This window comes from Mytilus trossulus, chromosome 2, assembly GCF_036588685.1.
Source record: "Mytilus trossulus isolate FHL-02 chromosome 2, PNRI_Mtr1.1.1.hap1, whole genome shotgun sequence".
In the NCBI taxonomy this organism is placed as follows: Eukaryota; Metazoa; Mollusca; class Bivalvia; order Mytilida; family Mytilidae; genus Mytilus; species Mytilus trossulus.
The window spans coordinates 81,476,430-81,493,173 of record NC_086374.1 but is presented as its reverse complement, the minus strand read 5'-3'; the positions used below and the strand labels follow the sequence as shown (position 1 = coordinate 81,493,173).

The 16,744-nt window shown below is 31.0% G+C and overlaps 1 protein-coding gene across 1 annotated transcript; it reads right to left on the bottom strand.

The window, feature by feature from the left end:
- Nucleotides 1-2,161: 2,161 nt before the first annotated feature.
- On the bottom strand, nucleotides 2,162-11,748 carry LOC134708114 (uncharacterized). Its single transcript, XM_063568417.1, has 3 exons — nucleotides 11,517-11,748; nucleotides 8,606-8,697; nucleotides 2,162-4,246 (listed from the first exon to the last, which is right to left on the bottom strand). Exons 2-3 carry the CDS (start codon nucleotides 8,694-8,696, stop codon nucleotides 3,243-3,245), a joined length of 1,095 nt encoding a protein of 364 aa, XP_063424487.1. The 5' UTR covers nucleotide 8,697; nucleotides 11,517-11,748; the 3' UTR covers nucleotides 2,162-3,242.
- Between the last annotated feature and the right edge of the window lie 4,996 nt (nucleotides 11,749-16,744).

Sequence of the window (16,744 nt, the reverse complement as noted above, 5' to 3'; positions counted from 1 at the left end):
TAGGACAGTAACATATTTTCCTCCGTGTATAAAAATGATATCAGTAATTGGCTTGGATGACACTTACTAAGTAATGGTTGTGTATAAATAACGACAGTAATCTTTTACCTTTTTTTTTTACTTCACTTAAGATATTTCGGTTATCATTCACTCAAACATGAATATAGGATAAAGAAAAATAGTAAATGAAAAAGTGTTGTAAATTGTAATATATATGTTGCGTGTCCAGAAATTTTAGATGTATTTCTTAAACAAAAACAAAAGCTCTTTTGTAGGCGAAACGCACAACTGCCATACAATTTTGTTTTAAGCCTGGTATCTATGTTTGGTTATTTCTTTTATTGATGTTGCATAGAGTAAGTTCTAATATCCCTACTTGTTTTTCTTAAACATTGTTGTCTATATAATATATTGAAATTTTATGCGACTGTCATTCAAGTGAGAGGTATAGTTAGCAAAGTTCAAGCCACAATTTTTGGATAAGGAAAAGCCTTATCCAGTCAGAAATATGACAGCTGTTTTACTTTCGTTTGATGTGTTTAATTTTTTTTATTTTTAACATTTAAAAGTGGACTCTCTGTTTTTGAATGTTTCTAGAGTTCGGTAATTTGGTTATATTACTTATTCTATTGATTAAAAATAATCTATCCTCACCTGTACCGATTAAACATCATGACATAACCCAAATTTTGTTATCGTACTTGGTGATGTTTAATCCAGAATAACGTTTAGGGTCATATTTTCAAATGGTTATTTTATTTGCCATGTCCAATCTAAATGATTCATTGGTTCACTATTTGTCGTCTTCGTACATTACCGGTGAATAAAAGGAAATGGTTGCTTGCAACCACTCAGTCGAAGGCGTGAATATTTAAAATCTAAAGTATCTTTTGTATTAGATTTTAAGAGTGTAATGAACCCGCCATATTATGTATGTATATGCCTGTCTCAAGTCAGGAGCCTGTAATTCAGTGGTTGTCGTTTGTTTATGTGTCACATATTTGTTTTTCGTTCATTTTTTTGGTACATGAATAAGACCGTAAGTTTTCTCGTTTGAATTGTTTTACAGCTTATAGATGAGTATGCGGTATGGACTTTGCTCATTGTTGAAGGCCGTTTTAAACAAGACAAGACAATAGCAGCAAACTTTTATATCCTGTTACAATAAGTGATTGGATTATGTTTGTATAAATGAGACGCGGGAAAAAATAAATGTGTACCTAGTAAGATATAATCAGTAAATTTATTACTGTTCAAACAATACGCTTGCCTTAAATTTAGTACTATTCAGACTCTAATTTTGCATTGAATTCAGTATTGTTCAGTAACTTTTCAAACAATTCAGTATATTGGTGATATGTACAGCTTGAATTTTCCTCGGAGTTCAGTACTTATGTGATTTTGTTTTCAGATGTTGAACTTTGAAAAAAGTACTCGACCACCAGTAAGTATGGATTTTATAAATTAATGAAAAAAAATTACAAAAAAAAGCGAACTCCAAAGAAAATTCAAAACTGTTTTTGATTGATGAATAACTGTTACAATCTTAGATATGAGGTTGTTTGTGAGGATATATTTGTTAAGAAAGAAGTCATCTTATTGTTCCAGACACTTCTTTGTTGCATGTGTTAATGAATATAAAAGTTATTAATAGTAAGATGCAAATCTATTATTGCCAGTACAAGGGATTGCAAAATATATTCTGGATGAGAAAGGACCTACTAAGAATTGTTTATCAATTTGGACACTGATAGTTTTTAGCCTGGTGTATATGAAGTAAATTCTGTTCTGAGTGTATTTGTTTTTATTTGCACTGTACTGTCATGCAATGTTTTCATTTTAGCGGTATATTTAATATTGCCATAAAGCGCTGGCCACAAAACCAGGTTTAAGCAATCATTGTTTTTAAAATGTTTTGTACCAAGTCATGAATATGGAAGTTGTTATCTAATAGTTCGTTTGAATGCATGTTGCATTGTTGTTTTGTTTTGTTTTTAGGACTTTATTGTTTCTGTTGTTTCGTTATTTTTCTCTTATGCGTTTCGGTTGGTTCTAGACTGTAACATTAATATATTTCTAAGATATGCGTAATGTGTGCGTACTTCGGGATAATTTAATGGTTACTATAGTATCACAGTTCTGAAAAAAATATAAGACAATGTTATATTGAACATGATTTAATAAACAAGTAACTTAAATATAATTATTTACAATATACTTTTAGTTTTACAATAGACTTTTGACTAACAACAGTATTGCTATCAGCTAGACACCATTATACCATTGACAAAAATCTTATTACATCTTTGACTAAATCCTGCAGATGACAAGCTTTAAAGAAATATGATGAGTTTAATTTCATTTGAAAAGAACTACACAACTGTGTTTTCAACATGTTTTAAAGAGGTATCTATTAACACTGTGTTACATGTTGCTTTCAGTAACTAAACATTCAAGTTGGTATTTTAACCGGCAATTTGTAATCTAATTGAATCCTATATACTGTGTCCACAATTGATCCTGTATCTCGATCAGATTCATTAACTAGTTTATATGAATAATGTCTGTCAATACGTTATGCATATATGTTAGTGAGTGTATGGAATCGCTACTTCTGATGTATAAAATGTTTTGGGTTGTAAAAAGGAACGTTTGTAGACTCTGACAATGAAGGATCAGTACACAATGCAGTAATGTAGTTTTACGTTATATAAATGTCCAAAAGTATAACTTTCTTGACACTTTTAAAAATAGATTCATTGGTTTTCCTTTTTCTCCTTCTTTTTTTATAACATTAACGTTTTACAAAAACACAAAATAACAAATAAACACTCATATGGCACAGTGAAAATTTGTTTATGGGAATCTTTTTACAGAAGAAAGAAAACGAGTCGAAAGGATAAAAAGGGAGCAGAAAAAAACATCACATGTATACAAAAACGTTACAGGAAAAATGCAACTTTACATCAGATTTGAATCAAGCATTAGCACAGATCAGCAATATTGTTAAACTGCTTTCGATTTGTGAGTGGTTTTCACCTGTCTGTAATCATATGAAGATTGTTTATTATAGTTTAATATCTTTGTTCAAATCAGAAAAGGCATAATTTAACGTTTATCATTCTTTTAAGATAAACATATCAAGGTCTATCAATCACATTATCATTTTGTTTCGTGGGTGGTAGAATTGCACAAAAATGACATTTTAAAGTAAGTCCACTGTCTGTTTACACGTAGATTATTTATCTCCGACCTAGACCAAATCTCATCCCGTGAGACTTTGTTCCGCACATCTTTCCAGTCATCAGATATTCAATCAATGTTTTCACAGAAGATAAGTCGCATCTACCACCTCGTCTGGACATTGGTGGCATAAACATACTAGATAATCCCATATCACCCATCATGTCCATCATATCAGACATTAAATCAGGGTCTATTCTCTGTTTCCTTGGAGGAGGTCTTCGGTCCATTCTTGAAGGTGTGCGTCGTGAATTGTTATTGTTATATTTATTGTTTGTAGGTGGAAGTTCATTCTTCAAAAAAGCACTATTTGCAGTGTCTTTAAACTGTTGGCGATTTGACGAACCCAAAACTTGAGACAATCTGAGTCTGTTTGCTTCCTGTTGTGGTAACAATCCGGAACTCCGTTTCGAGACCGGTGTCGGTTTTATGGATTTAGTTTGAGTTTGGGATTGTTTAAAAACCCATTTTGTAGGGGTGGAAGAATTTTTATTGTTTCCAGAAGACATCTTTCCAACGTTTTGATTTAGTCCCAATAAGGAGCTTTGCTCTGTAGCAATTGTCTGACCTGATCTTTCTTGAAAATAAGGATTTTGATTGGCTTCTAATCGGCGTTGTGGAATTTGATTGGCTTCTAATCGGCGTTGTGGAATTTGATTGGTTTCTAATCGACGTTGTGGATATGGATCAGACTGACGCATTGATTGTCGTTGAACATATGGATCGGACGGATATCCTAATTGGTTACCATTATTTCTATTCATCCTGTTTATGGGGGTTTTATTTCCTGGTTGTCCTTGTCCTGTTGCCATTTGTTCTTGCTGACCTTGCATTGCCTCTCTTCTAGCTGCTCTTGCGTCTGCCCTTGATGATATTTGATCTGCATAATCAATATCTGCCATCATAAATGGTAACATTCCCATTAGCGGATGACCTTGCCCAAATCCACCGGAATAAGGTTCCATATAAGGGGAAGAAGTTGGACCCATGTATGAGTCAACAGCTGTAATAAAATACAAAAATAAGACACGGAACAAAAGTTAAGCCTATGAAATACAGATATAAGACACAACACAATGGTTTATCCATAAATTACAATGTTTTGATAAAAGAAATATAAATATGAATTATATTATTTATACTAGATGAGTAGAAAACCAACGATATATATGTCGTGTACAAGTTGCGATTTTGTACAGGTTATAACATGTACAAAAATATTGTACATGTTATAACTTGTATGATGCAAAAATACAAGTTATAACATGTACAAAAGTACCCCATACATGTTATAACCTGTACAAAATATTGCTTAAAAATGGTTATAACTTGTACAAAATTTAAAATAAATCTTAAAGAAGTAAAATATACATTTAAATTCACCAATGCATAAAGAACAACAAAAAATAGGCCAGGACGTGTCTTTTTCTGTTAAGGACAATGATCACAAAGTTTCAGAAATATATGTTTCATGAATAATGTTGGCAAAATGTGTTTTCATGTAATTGTATGTTTTATGCAGTCCATCGTGGTTGAAATAAGTGTGAAACTATTTATTAAAAGCTTGCATTCCTCAATGACAATTACATTAGATACTAGTTTCTAAATCCTTCCAACAAATTTAAGAACGATTCTTTATAATTTTGGGAAATACTTCCCCCTCTCATGTTTATAACATGCAAAGACTAAAACAATGTCGTATATGCTTACTCTGTAAAAGCAAGAGAGAGCTGAAATAGTTTTCATTGGACCAGGCTTCATTATCAATATCTTTGGATCTATTCTTCAACATTGTTGGCCTTCAGCATGACTTATGTAAATTTATAACTCACTTTTTGTTTATAAACTATAATATCATTGCATGAGGCGAATGTCATTTTGATGTTTTAAATATATATCATTTACTTTGAAAGTAAAAAAGTGAGTTATAAATTTACATAAGTCATGCTTAAGGCCAACAATGTTGAAGAATAGATCCAAAGATATTGATATAAAGATATATTAGCCTATTTATTGTTGTTCTTTATGCATTGGTGAATTTAAATGTATATTTTACTTCTTTAAGATTTATTTTGAATTTTGTACAAGTTAAAACCATTTTTAAGCAATATTTTGTACAGGTTATAACATGTATGGGGTACTTTTGTACATGTTATAACTTGTATTTTTGCATCATACAAGTTATAACATGTACAATATTTTTGTACATGTTATAACCTGTACAAAATCGCAACTTGTACACGACATATATATAAAAAAGTGTTATTGTTCTTATAGATCATTTGTTACAGTATCAAACAATAGATTATTAAATGTTTCTGGGTGTCGTTTAAAAAATAGTTTATATAAACCCGCATGTAAAAATACCTTTGTTTCCTCTTGAATATCAGTTACTTGAAGGAGAATATAATTCAAATTTGATAAAAATTAATGATTGGAATCATGCCCATACTAAAAACATGTCTTCAACAACAAAAATGTTTGGATAACCAGGAGGAAACGAATTTTATGATAATCGCTTCTCTATTTCAAAATTATAAGACTTTTATTTTTGAAAAGACTGTTAAACACCAATTATATATGTAATTAACGAATCTCAAAAAGGCAAAAAGCAGAAAAAAATAAGGATCAATGTCCTTTTTTTTTCGAGATATAAGCCATGGAAATTTGGCAGGAAATTATTCTCTCTAGATGTTTCATACATTTAGCATTGATAACATTTTCTTTAAAAAAAAATTAAAAAAAATAACAAGGATTTTATAAATTTTTTTTACATACGGCTTTTTAAACTATATGTAATATAATTATGAAAAGTAGACATATATATTTCTTTTGGCATAACATGGATAAAACCAGATGTTCCGAAATAAATTAATTCAAAAACATAATACACGATTTCATGTTAATAAGTCGATAGTGTCATATACAGGGAACCCCTGTCCCATTTTCTGTTAAATTTGGCGTTATTTTAATAACATTGTTAAATTAAAATTGAGAATGGAAATGTGTTTATTTCTATCGCGCCCATGACAGCAAACATTTTATACAAAAACAAAAAAATCAATGGACCCCTCTGCAGCCCTCTATTCGACGCTGTGGTCTCAATAAATTGTACCTCAGGAACAAGTATACAATAAAAAAAAATAACCAAATAATGTCAGTATGCTTTTAAATTTTTTTATGGACATACATTGTCTCAAAGGTGGACCATAACCCACTCCGTTGAGATAGTATTGCATTAAATGACTAATTAAGCAAACAGTCCTTAAAATAACCGGATTGTTTAATGGGAGAATAAATAATTCTGAATGATTAATATGATGTATGAAGTTTTATGTCATTTGCTATTTGTTTTGAAACAGAGCTGCGTATAAATAATATGTGTGACGCAATATTAGTATATAGACTTAAATCTAATGTATTTATATCGGACTGATATAGTCATTAACTTGCTATTTTGTCATAATTTTACGATCAAAACATTAAATATAGTTTTTTTACAATCAAGCCAAAACAATAACACTCTGATAATTACTATAGTTAAAAGTTATAACTGAAACAAAAACATCTTTTTTTATATGTCATTAGCCCCATGCCAAGTTTTAATCAATGCCACTAAAAAAGAGATGATGTTCCATGTGGTTGTTATAAAGTTCATCAAGATTAAATTTTAATTGTTCAGTTTTAAATCATAATGGAGTACCATCAGTCAAATTATGTGAAATTTTTAGTACAGTATGAGTATTGCTAATTTCAAGATTCTTGTTTTAATAAAACACAACATGTTATTACAGTATAAAATTGAGAATGGAAATGGGGATTGTATCAAAGAGACAACAACTCGACCATAGAAAAAACAATTACAGGCTTGTTTGTAGATTGATTCACGGTTCTCAAAAATTTGAACAATACACAGCATAGGTGATCATAAAAATTTCGTCCTGAACATGCATAAATTGTTATTTGGATGGAGAGTTGTCTCATTGGCATTTACACCACATCTTCCTATATCTATGAAATATTAGCCACTGTACACAGGCACTTGTCTCAGAAAAAAATCCTATACATACCTTATTATAACACGTGTTATAATAAGGTATATAGGATTTTTTTTCTGAGACAAGTGCCTGTGCCACTGTACTTTAAGCAATCCTTAATCAATCATTCATTAACAGCTTACTGCTACTAGTAATATATATTTAGTAATTTTATAGGATTGCAAAATCGTATCGTTTTAAATCTTTCATTTATATATGTTTTCTTCTAATTTTGACTTCTTCCTCAACTATCAATCTGTCACATCATTCAAATTTTAATTGGATATAGGAAGATTGATTGAGCTGGATACATTTCATTCATCTATAGCATAACAATCATGTTTACCAACAAGACATTGCCCGTGTACCTATTAAAATGTTAGAGAAACGTGAACACTGTTTTTAACACCATCAAACATGATGATATACACTTTTTTTAACACCATCAAACATGAGGATATACATATGCATTAATATTGTTATAGTGAGAAGCAGAGGAGGGATGACATCATTCTTCACACGACACGGCATGACAATCGAATCATTTTGTTGAGATAATAACTGGGATGTTCAATAACATTGACTACTCATGAGGGTTTCGCTAATGACGGGTAATTAGATAATAAACATAAGCAGTAATATACATGTATAGTATATTGTACTTTGTAAAAAAAAACACATATGTTTTAATTCTTTTTGCTTTAATTAATTTTGAAATACTTGAGTTCTTTTAAATTAATATATCATAACAACTATTGTGTTTCCAAGAAGTTAAGATCCCGATAATATTTTTAACCTCGCCACATTCTTTATGTAAGTGCCTGACCCCAAGTCAGGATCCTATAATTCAGTGGTTGTCCTTTGCTGCTGTGTTACATATTTGTTTTTCGTTAATTTTTTTTGGTGTACATTAATTTTGCCGTTAGTTTTCTCGTTTGAATTGTTATACACTTGTGATTTCAGGGTCTTTTATAGCTGATTTTGAGTCATAGGCTTTGCTCATTGTCGAAAGTTATACGGTGACATAGCTGTTAACTTCTTTTGGAGAGTTGTCTCATTGGCAATCATATCATTTCATTTTTTTTTTTTAATTTTTATAAATTATTAGACTGAAATTTAACTCTTTTTATCTAATTGATTGCTTCCATTTGCTCAATAGCGTTCCATCATATCATATACTAGTAACCTATATTTAAGGAGAAACCCTCAACCAACTCAGCTAATAGAGACAAATTCACAAACAAAATTCCTAAACGACTTTTCGGTCAAATTAAAGAGGGGAAAGGTAGTTGTCTCCCTTTTACAATATTTGTATAAATACTAACCTCCTGTTCTCGTGTTTTGTTGATTCTGCTGTAATTGTGAGTAGATAAAGTCACACTGTACCAACAGTAGCAAACAGATGTATACCTTCATTCTGTAAGAAAATATAATAGTTTATTAATGGCTATCAATGTACACAGACTGATTTCAATTATAAAAAAAAGGGGGGAGTTTTTCACGTATTTTATATATTTTTGTATTTAATATTTGTTAAGTTTTTTCCTATTACTAAACTCGCAGTTTATCTTATGTTTCGGCAAGGTTGTATAGATGATGTCGCACCAGCATTACTATTTTGTTTCAACCAAATAAACAGAGAACTGAAGTGACAATCATCGGCACGAATCTCCATTGATGACAGAAACACCGCGAACAATAACTTTTATGATGATGAAAATTCTAAATATCAACTTACGCTCATAAAATAGCCATTTGCTGAAAATAACATTTATTGAAAATTAACGGTCGTCATTATTATTATAAAAGAAGCTTGTATTGTGCAAATAATTTAAGGAAGGTAATACAATCTAACCAAGGGGACTAGGTGTGTACTTTATAATCAATCTGATTTTATGCCTAAAACCTAAATCAAATCGTCATTGTTGGTTCGTGTAACATGTAATTTATCACTGAGCACCCACTCATGGGCTATTACAGGGGGTACTTTATTAAAGATTTGATTTCTTCGGGGGAGGGTGTTAACGTACTCATATCGTATAATTTTATTTCAATTCCCCAACTGGAAGTAATGATATTGATTATATGAATAATCATCCGATGAATTTGTATTCGTCCACTTTTAACCACTAAAGCATAATTAGACGTGATTCCAAAGCAGTTAAGCCATTCAGCTATATTTCAGCTGCATCAAGCAAATTTTCCTATTTTTGAAATTTATTATCGACAACGGTCGGCAATTTGAAAACATAATGTCTCCAACTATCGTTTGGAGGGCTTTAACCAAAGTCAAAGAGAGGAGTGAGGGTCTTATCTTAACCAAGCTTGGTATCATATCGAAACCCAAACAAGGAACCGTACAAAAGTGGCGATTTCCAGTTTCGCCTTACTAGTGTATTTGTCTATTTTTAAGAAATGCTATTTGTGGCATTTTGAATGGCAAGTGACATTTTCCTCACATCTTGTTATTTATAATACTTATAACAACATTTTTGTTCGGCCACAAAAGTCATTTTGAGTGAGTGACGAGTTGAATCCTCCGTTACCCTCGTGAGTCTTGAAATGACAGTGTGCTTGCTATTTTGTTTAACTGTTCACAACTATATTTGGACATTTATTAATGACTGGTCCTATCGTGTCAGACTGTTTCTATTTTCTGTAACATTTTCTGTATAAAACACGTACTATGAATCATTTTGTACATTGTTGTTTAGTACATATTTTTAGAAATACTTATACAATATTAATATTTATGATGCTGTAAACTGACGGGCCTTGCCGTTTTATTGTATTTTTATGTACTGTGTATTGACGCTTCATCCCTCACTGTAAAACAAAAACATTGTGTTCAAATGCATGACAAAAGGTCATTAATCATGCATTATAAACATATATGTTAAAACAATAAATATTTATTCTATTTTTTTGTATATGAACAATAAAGTCAAGATAGCGTCCCACTAACGAATAAAGTCACGATTAATAGTACGTCAGAGAATAAAACTGGACAACGGTTTCTCGAAGCTTTGTATTGTTCAATATTAACCTAAAGTTAAAACTTTAAAAATCGAAATTCATTAAAATCAATAAACTTCAAAGGTTAACCTCTCAGTGATCTCTGATTTTGTTAAAAAAAAAACTAAAAGTAGGATTGTTTTTCATGTTTGATATACGTTTAGAAAAACTTGTATTACAGACACATTACCATTTTTAGTTTTAATTCGAGAGTTAAGAGTCGTTGGCGCATTTTCATAGGACATTTGAACTTTTTTATGGACATTTGCGTTTAATGTGGTATAATTACCAATGAGAAAAATATACAGCAAAGTCAAACTAGGATGTGTATGTAAGCAACTAAAGGTTACTGTAGCGTATGACCTTCAGCAATAAGCAAAATCAATCCTGCATTGTCAACGTTAATACAAGCTATAGAGTATAGTAAATTGTAAAATCTTCGGTTAAGATAAAAATTATGTAAAACTTGGTTAAACTCTTTATTTAGAAAACATAACTCAAATCCACCGCTTGGATTGTAAAATATAGCGGTATACATTTAAAGGGAGATAACTTTTCTGGTCATTTTTTTTTAAAGGAGTAATAATGGAATTTATTATCATTTACTCGTAAGATAGTGACACTATTTAATTCTTTTTACTTTCCGTGAAAGAAGGTTATAAAACTGATCTTTTTGTATTTTTTTGAAAGTTCTATCTTATAGATTTTTTTTTATTCGAAAAAATCCATGCAAAGTTGGACAATTTTGCACGACTTGTAGCTATGAAAACAACACGGTTAGTTATACATTTTATTGTATTTTTGAATACCATATTAAAATCTTCATTTTGACAAAGTATAAGACAATTCTTTCTGAGGAAATTATATTTAAGATATATACCGATAATCCACCTTTAACGACCCTATTTTGCGTTTTAATATTATCTTTGGAAATAGTATTTTGTTTTTTGCGAAATATACCAATCATGCTAGATTCATAGAAAATAAGTCTTATAAAATTAACATCGTTAAGATAAAGACATCATTATTATTCAGACATTAGTAAAAAATTGGATAAAAATTAGAATGAATAAAATGTAATGCATGTTTTTATGATAATTAATTAAAAAAAAAAGTATTGGATAAAAAACTAAAATGAATTAAATATAATGTTTGTTTTTATTATGATAATTAATTAAAAAAAATGAAAAAAATAAATACGCGAAAATATATTCGTCTTACCTGACTGTGTGATATTCTTACATTGAATATACCTAACTGGAGACAACTGCTTTATTAAATGACCTGAGATACCTGATCCGTGTTGACAGAATAGCCGTAGGTGTAGTTGTTTATCCAATCAGAAACCTTTTCTAATTGACTTTACCCGTACCACGAGTGCATAATTAGCAGTCCAATTAATACCTTGTTTAGTTTACATGTACATATAGGTAGTTTTATGGTAGTGGACGTATTGTTTTAATTGATTTCCATACAGGATGGCGTAAATACATGTAGATGTACCATATTAATTGATATGGCATTTATATGTTGTCCGTTATCCATTTAGAATTAGGAAATAAACGAATTATTTCAACCTCAGTAGGGAAATAAATGCAATAGGCGAAATAGATATTACAATTACATACCACAGAAGAGGACCGGAATAGGCATTAAATATTACACGGAACCCAAATTAACACTTAATTTAATGACTTGTTTAGATCCTTTCCCCGAACAATTCACTTTGTCTGGGTTTACATTTTATTAAATACTTTAATGCATGAAATTTAGATTATGGTAATATATACTTGGACTATTTATAATATAGTTACTAGAATTGATTTTACTTTACTAAGGAGGTATTACCGGTCAGATAAATAATATAAAACAAAATATATATTGTAGCAAATCTGTAAGGGTTACTTTTTCGCGGGTGTTGCAAAGAGATTAAAAAATCATCTGAAAGAGAGGAGAGAGTAAATTGCTTACTAGATGATACGAAATTTTAGCCAACAGCTGAACTGCAGATTTAAGTCATTAAAGTCAAAGTAATCAAAGTAAGCATAAAATAATTTTAGGTGAAATTTGTTTACAACCTCATCAAGCACGTTTTATTTTAAATTGTTTTGGTTTTTTTTTTTCGAATCAAAAGATCATTCATAAGAAAAGAGTTTCATAGAATTATGATGTTAAGAAAATTATTGGACCAATGCAGGTTATTATACCATAGAAAGTCCATTATGCACAATATTGCACAATCTTATTACATTTATTTGATGAATCGGTTCTAAATGTAGTATTTGATAACTCTCCGTGGGATTTTGGTTGTTTTAGAGGAACATTCACAAAGTAATGCACTCATCTTTTAAGATGTATGACACTACATTTAGTACTTGATACAAACCCGATACTACATGAAATTGAATTAGAGGTTACATATTAAGATCTTTCCAACAAACAGGTGTCTCAAAAATATATTCAAGTTCTAATTCTACCTGTCTTAAAAGCTGCAAAAGAAATAACAGTAAATTTAAGACAGATTAACCCTTCGCCAACGAACATTAAGACACATCACGTGGCATGTCGTGTTGTACTGTTTGTTGACGAAGGGAGAGGACAATAAGTCATATAGAACCAGACCACAGAGCCATTATACGACAAATCTCTTGGTGTTTGAAATAAACAGAGTGATGCTTGCTCGGTGTGAAAACAAAGCACTTGATGAAGTCAACTTTATTGCTTGTTGTTTTCTTCGACAATCTTTTGTCTGAATATAATTTGTTTTGTTATTGCAAAGGTACTTTTGAAAAAACAACATATTACAGGAAATCATTTGTATGAGAAATACTTGATTATTAACTTTATTGACACTTCACTTTTGTAATTGGATATGAAATAAGACTATATATTATCTTAAGAAGATATTATTAATTCATTACTAAAAAAATAATTAAGAGAGATGAACACAAATGAAAAAGTTTACAAACAATAATGAATTCTTAACATGCAAATGTGACATTAGAAAGGAAGCTGGGTGGCTGTATGTATCAGCCCACATAAATACTGTAACAATTATACTTCAGAACAAATCAATTAACATTTCTTAATCCAACCTTTCCAACATCTTAAATGTCAAACCTAAACTAGGAAACATGAATCCATAAGTTTTCATTTATTTCGTTTTGAACATAACAGTACTTGATTTATTAGGCGTTTGGAATATGCATGAAATATTTGCCGCTGCTAGGAATATGCATAAAATAAGAGATCCCATGCAACTTCTTTTTCAAATCCCCAAATTCAATGTTAAGGGAGCTTTGGAAACACGTCTGCATTGTTAAGGTACATTTGGTAGTAACCGAGGAATATAAATCTTACTTTAATCGTGATTTTGAAGAAAAACAGTGTGGTAAATATGCTGAATCTTATTTGAATTATAATCAGTACACAGATGACACAAACTCCAAAATCAACAATAAAAAATGACAAAATTCTCAGAGTACTCGCCTTTAACGAAATTTCTTTATGAGTGAATCACACCCAACTGAAGAAATAATCATTTTCTCTAGACTGAAATATAAGTCTGTATACATCTTCTGTTTAATCTTCATATTGGTTTAGTGCATGTAACAAAGACTTTTAATCTTCCAGTGTGATCTCATAGGAAAACAGAGCAAACAACATTTTCAAGAATAACCAAATGTATTTTCAAAAGATTTTTGAAACATGTTTCAATTGGTGGCCTTCGGCTGTTGTCTGCTCTATGGTCGGGTTGATGTCGCTTTGATACATTCCCCATTTCATTTCTCAATTTTATTCAATTGTCATTTTTTTCATGGCAAGGCGATATTTGTGAATGTATGTGTACGTTGATTTGAACATACAATGAAGTATGTTTACGCGCTTTAACACGCATCGTATGTTGTTACAGTAATAAAGGGAAAATATATAAAAAAATGAAAGGGGACATCAATCTAACAAAATCTATTTTAGTCTGCATACTTTCTTTTGCAGAATGCAGACAGAATGCTCATTTTGACACAATGACGTTCAATTACAACTAGCACGTGGCCTGAAATACAAGTACATGTTTCTATTATATAAATGATTCAGCAGACTATGAAACCAATTTCCTTCGAGAGATAATGACGAGACAAATTAGCGGGAAGCACAATGATAATTAACTGTTAATTTCACCGATATATATGAAGATTCTTATAACTCTAGATACTGAATTAAACCGAAGGTTCAAGGATACTCAAAGTTAAAAGTTATAAGTGTAAAGTCTGCAAATATCTCTGATTTTATTTTTATATAATATTGAATCATGAGAAATTGGAATTATACATAAATTGAAGTTTTCTCAATCTGTTTCACTGACACCGGATTGTGTTTGCGTTTTGTTTTAAATGCTGGTCTACTGGTAAGTGTGGTTTGAAATCTTAGTCTTAAACATGGAACTTTCTATATACAGGTGTAAGACCACCAATTCTCTCCCTCCAATTTAGAATTTAGAATTATTACAAATTAAAGACCAATTTGAGCCAACATTTACTTGTTTATGGGTTGGAATTAAAAACTGAGGGTAGTGCTCTCCATCTATACTAATAAAGGAAAATATCCAATTTCAGAGACCACTATCAATCCATGTCTTTTACGCTTACGTGCATGCTCAGTCGACGTAATGCACATGGAATCCAAGCGAAAGTAAGAATATACAAAATAGAAAATAGGACAGTTAGGCCTATGCAGATCCTTTATTGTAATGTAAATACATCATTTTGATTCCTTTTTTTATTTTATTTTAAACATATTTTATAAGTTATGATTCATTTTGTTTAATTAAACGACATCCTCCGTTTTACTCGGAACCGTCCAAACATTATATGGTGGGATTGAACGTGTCGAAGAGACCTATCTCTTTTTATGTGTAAACAAAGGCATTCAACATCCGGACCCCGCCCCATTTTTAGATGTACATTTTGTTTCATCAAATAGATGAAATCATCTTAAATTTACTAATAAAACTGAATCGTCGAAGACAAAAAAAAACAGAAAATGACATATTCCACACATTTCTTTTAGACAAAGGTCGTCGATTAATTTTCATCTATTTGTCAAACCGTTAGGTAGGGCCCACAGGCACTTGTCTCAGAAAAAAAAATTCCTATATACCTTATTATAACACGGTATATAGGAATTTTTTTTCTGAGACAAGTGCCTGTGGTAGGGCCGAACAAAAACAGTGTTTCTTGTACCCTGACCGACCCTGTTTCTTAACGTGTCAAATCCCTACGATGTTTACCTTATTATTGTGTCAATGCACCATCTTTGTTTCAACACCTGCCCAGTATACTAGTTTCAGAATTCCTGAAAACCAGGGATTTTTTTTAGTAGAACTTGTGTTGTGAAAGTCAGTTCTTTCTTATAAGACTTTAAAGGTTGGTGAAAAATTGGCATGTAGAAAGGTGATACAATTCATGATATACTTGTTTCTATGAAGTTAAACTTAATGTAAAATGTTCAGACAATTGCAAAGTTTGGTTTGATAAATAGGGATTTTGAATTTAGTGGTCTAATACCTTAATTTTTCAACTCCCTGGCTTTCGCGATGTTAATCGATATGATATAAGTAGGGTATATTCTGCATGATTTTGACCAATATGTTTTGTTGTTTGATATGATACACGTTGGTGAGCTTCTGCATGTTCTAAACACTAAGTTATACTCGTATTACTGTTACACAAAACGTTAATTTGTTAAAGATTTGTATTATATTACAAATAAGCTGCTGGCTTGATGACTTGATGATCTTTAAAACATGCACGGCTTAATCTGCATTTGTGTGAATGCATTAATGAGATATATGACAAATAAATATATAATACGCAAATGACACATTGATCTAACTGCACCAAAACACATGAAACAATTTCTACTTGAAGTTAAACAACTGTTTTTAATGATTAACAAGTGTTGTTATCATATTATAATTTGTTTCATAAAATATGGAACCCGGGGCTGACTTGGGACTAGAAATATGGTCACTTCTCTTCCTACCGGCAGCAAACTCCTTGCCAAAGTGGGATATCCGTTTGGCTGTGCGGCATGTACAAGTAAGCAGCCACGTCTGGCCAGAATGAAAACGTTAATTCCGATGCCTCATGTAGAGGGAACGCCACGCTATCTACACGTCAATAATCCTTGAAACAACTATATGGCCGTATGTAGTCTGTTTCGATATAAACGTTATCTCTCTATCCCATTTACTCTCATTTTCCTGTGAAAATCTAAAATTCCCCTACTTTCACCCTGTACGACCTCTGTTATAGGATATATTGTATAACTGCTAAGGTAGATCCCCGGTATATATTTCCTATGATAGATTTTGTTATATACTTTGCGAAAATGAAGATTTCAATGTGCAAAATTACACACAAAGCTGCATAGATTGTTTATGAGCAAAC

What these genes read in the sequence shown, in the direction of transcription:
- LOC134708114 (XM_063568417.1), bottom strand. Translation starts at nt 8,696, where the DNA reads ATGAAGGTATACATCTGTTTGCTACTGTTGGTACAGTGTGACTTTATC. An exon ending in ACAAAACACGAGAACAGGAG is followed by an intron (nt 4,247 to 8,605) that starts GTTAGTATTTAT and finishes ATTTTATTACAG; the next exon opens with CTGTTGACTCATACATGGGT.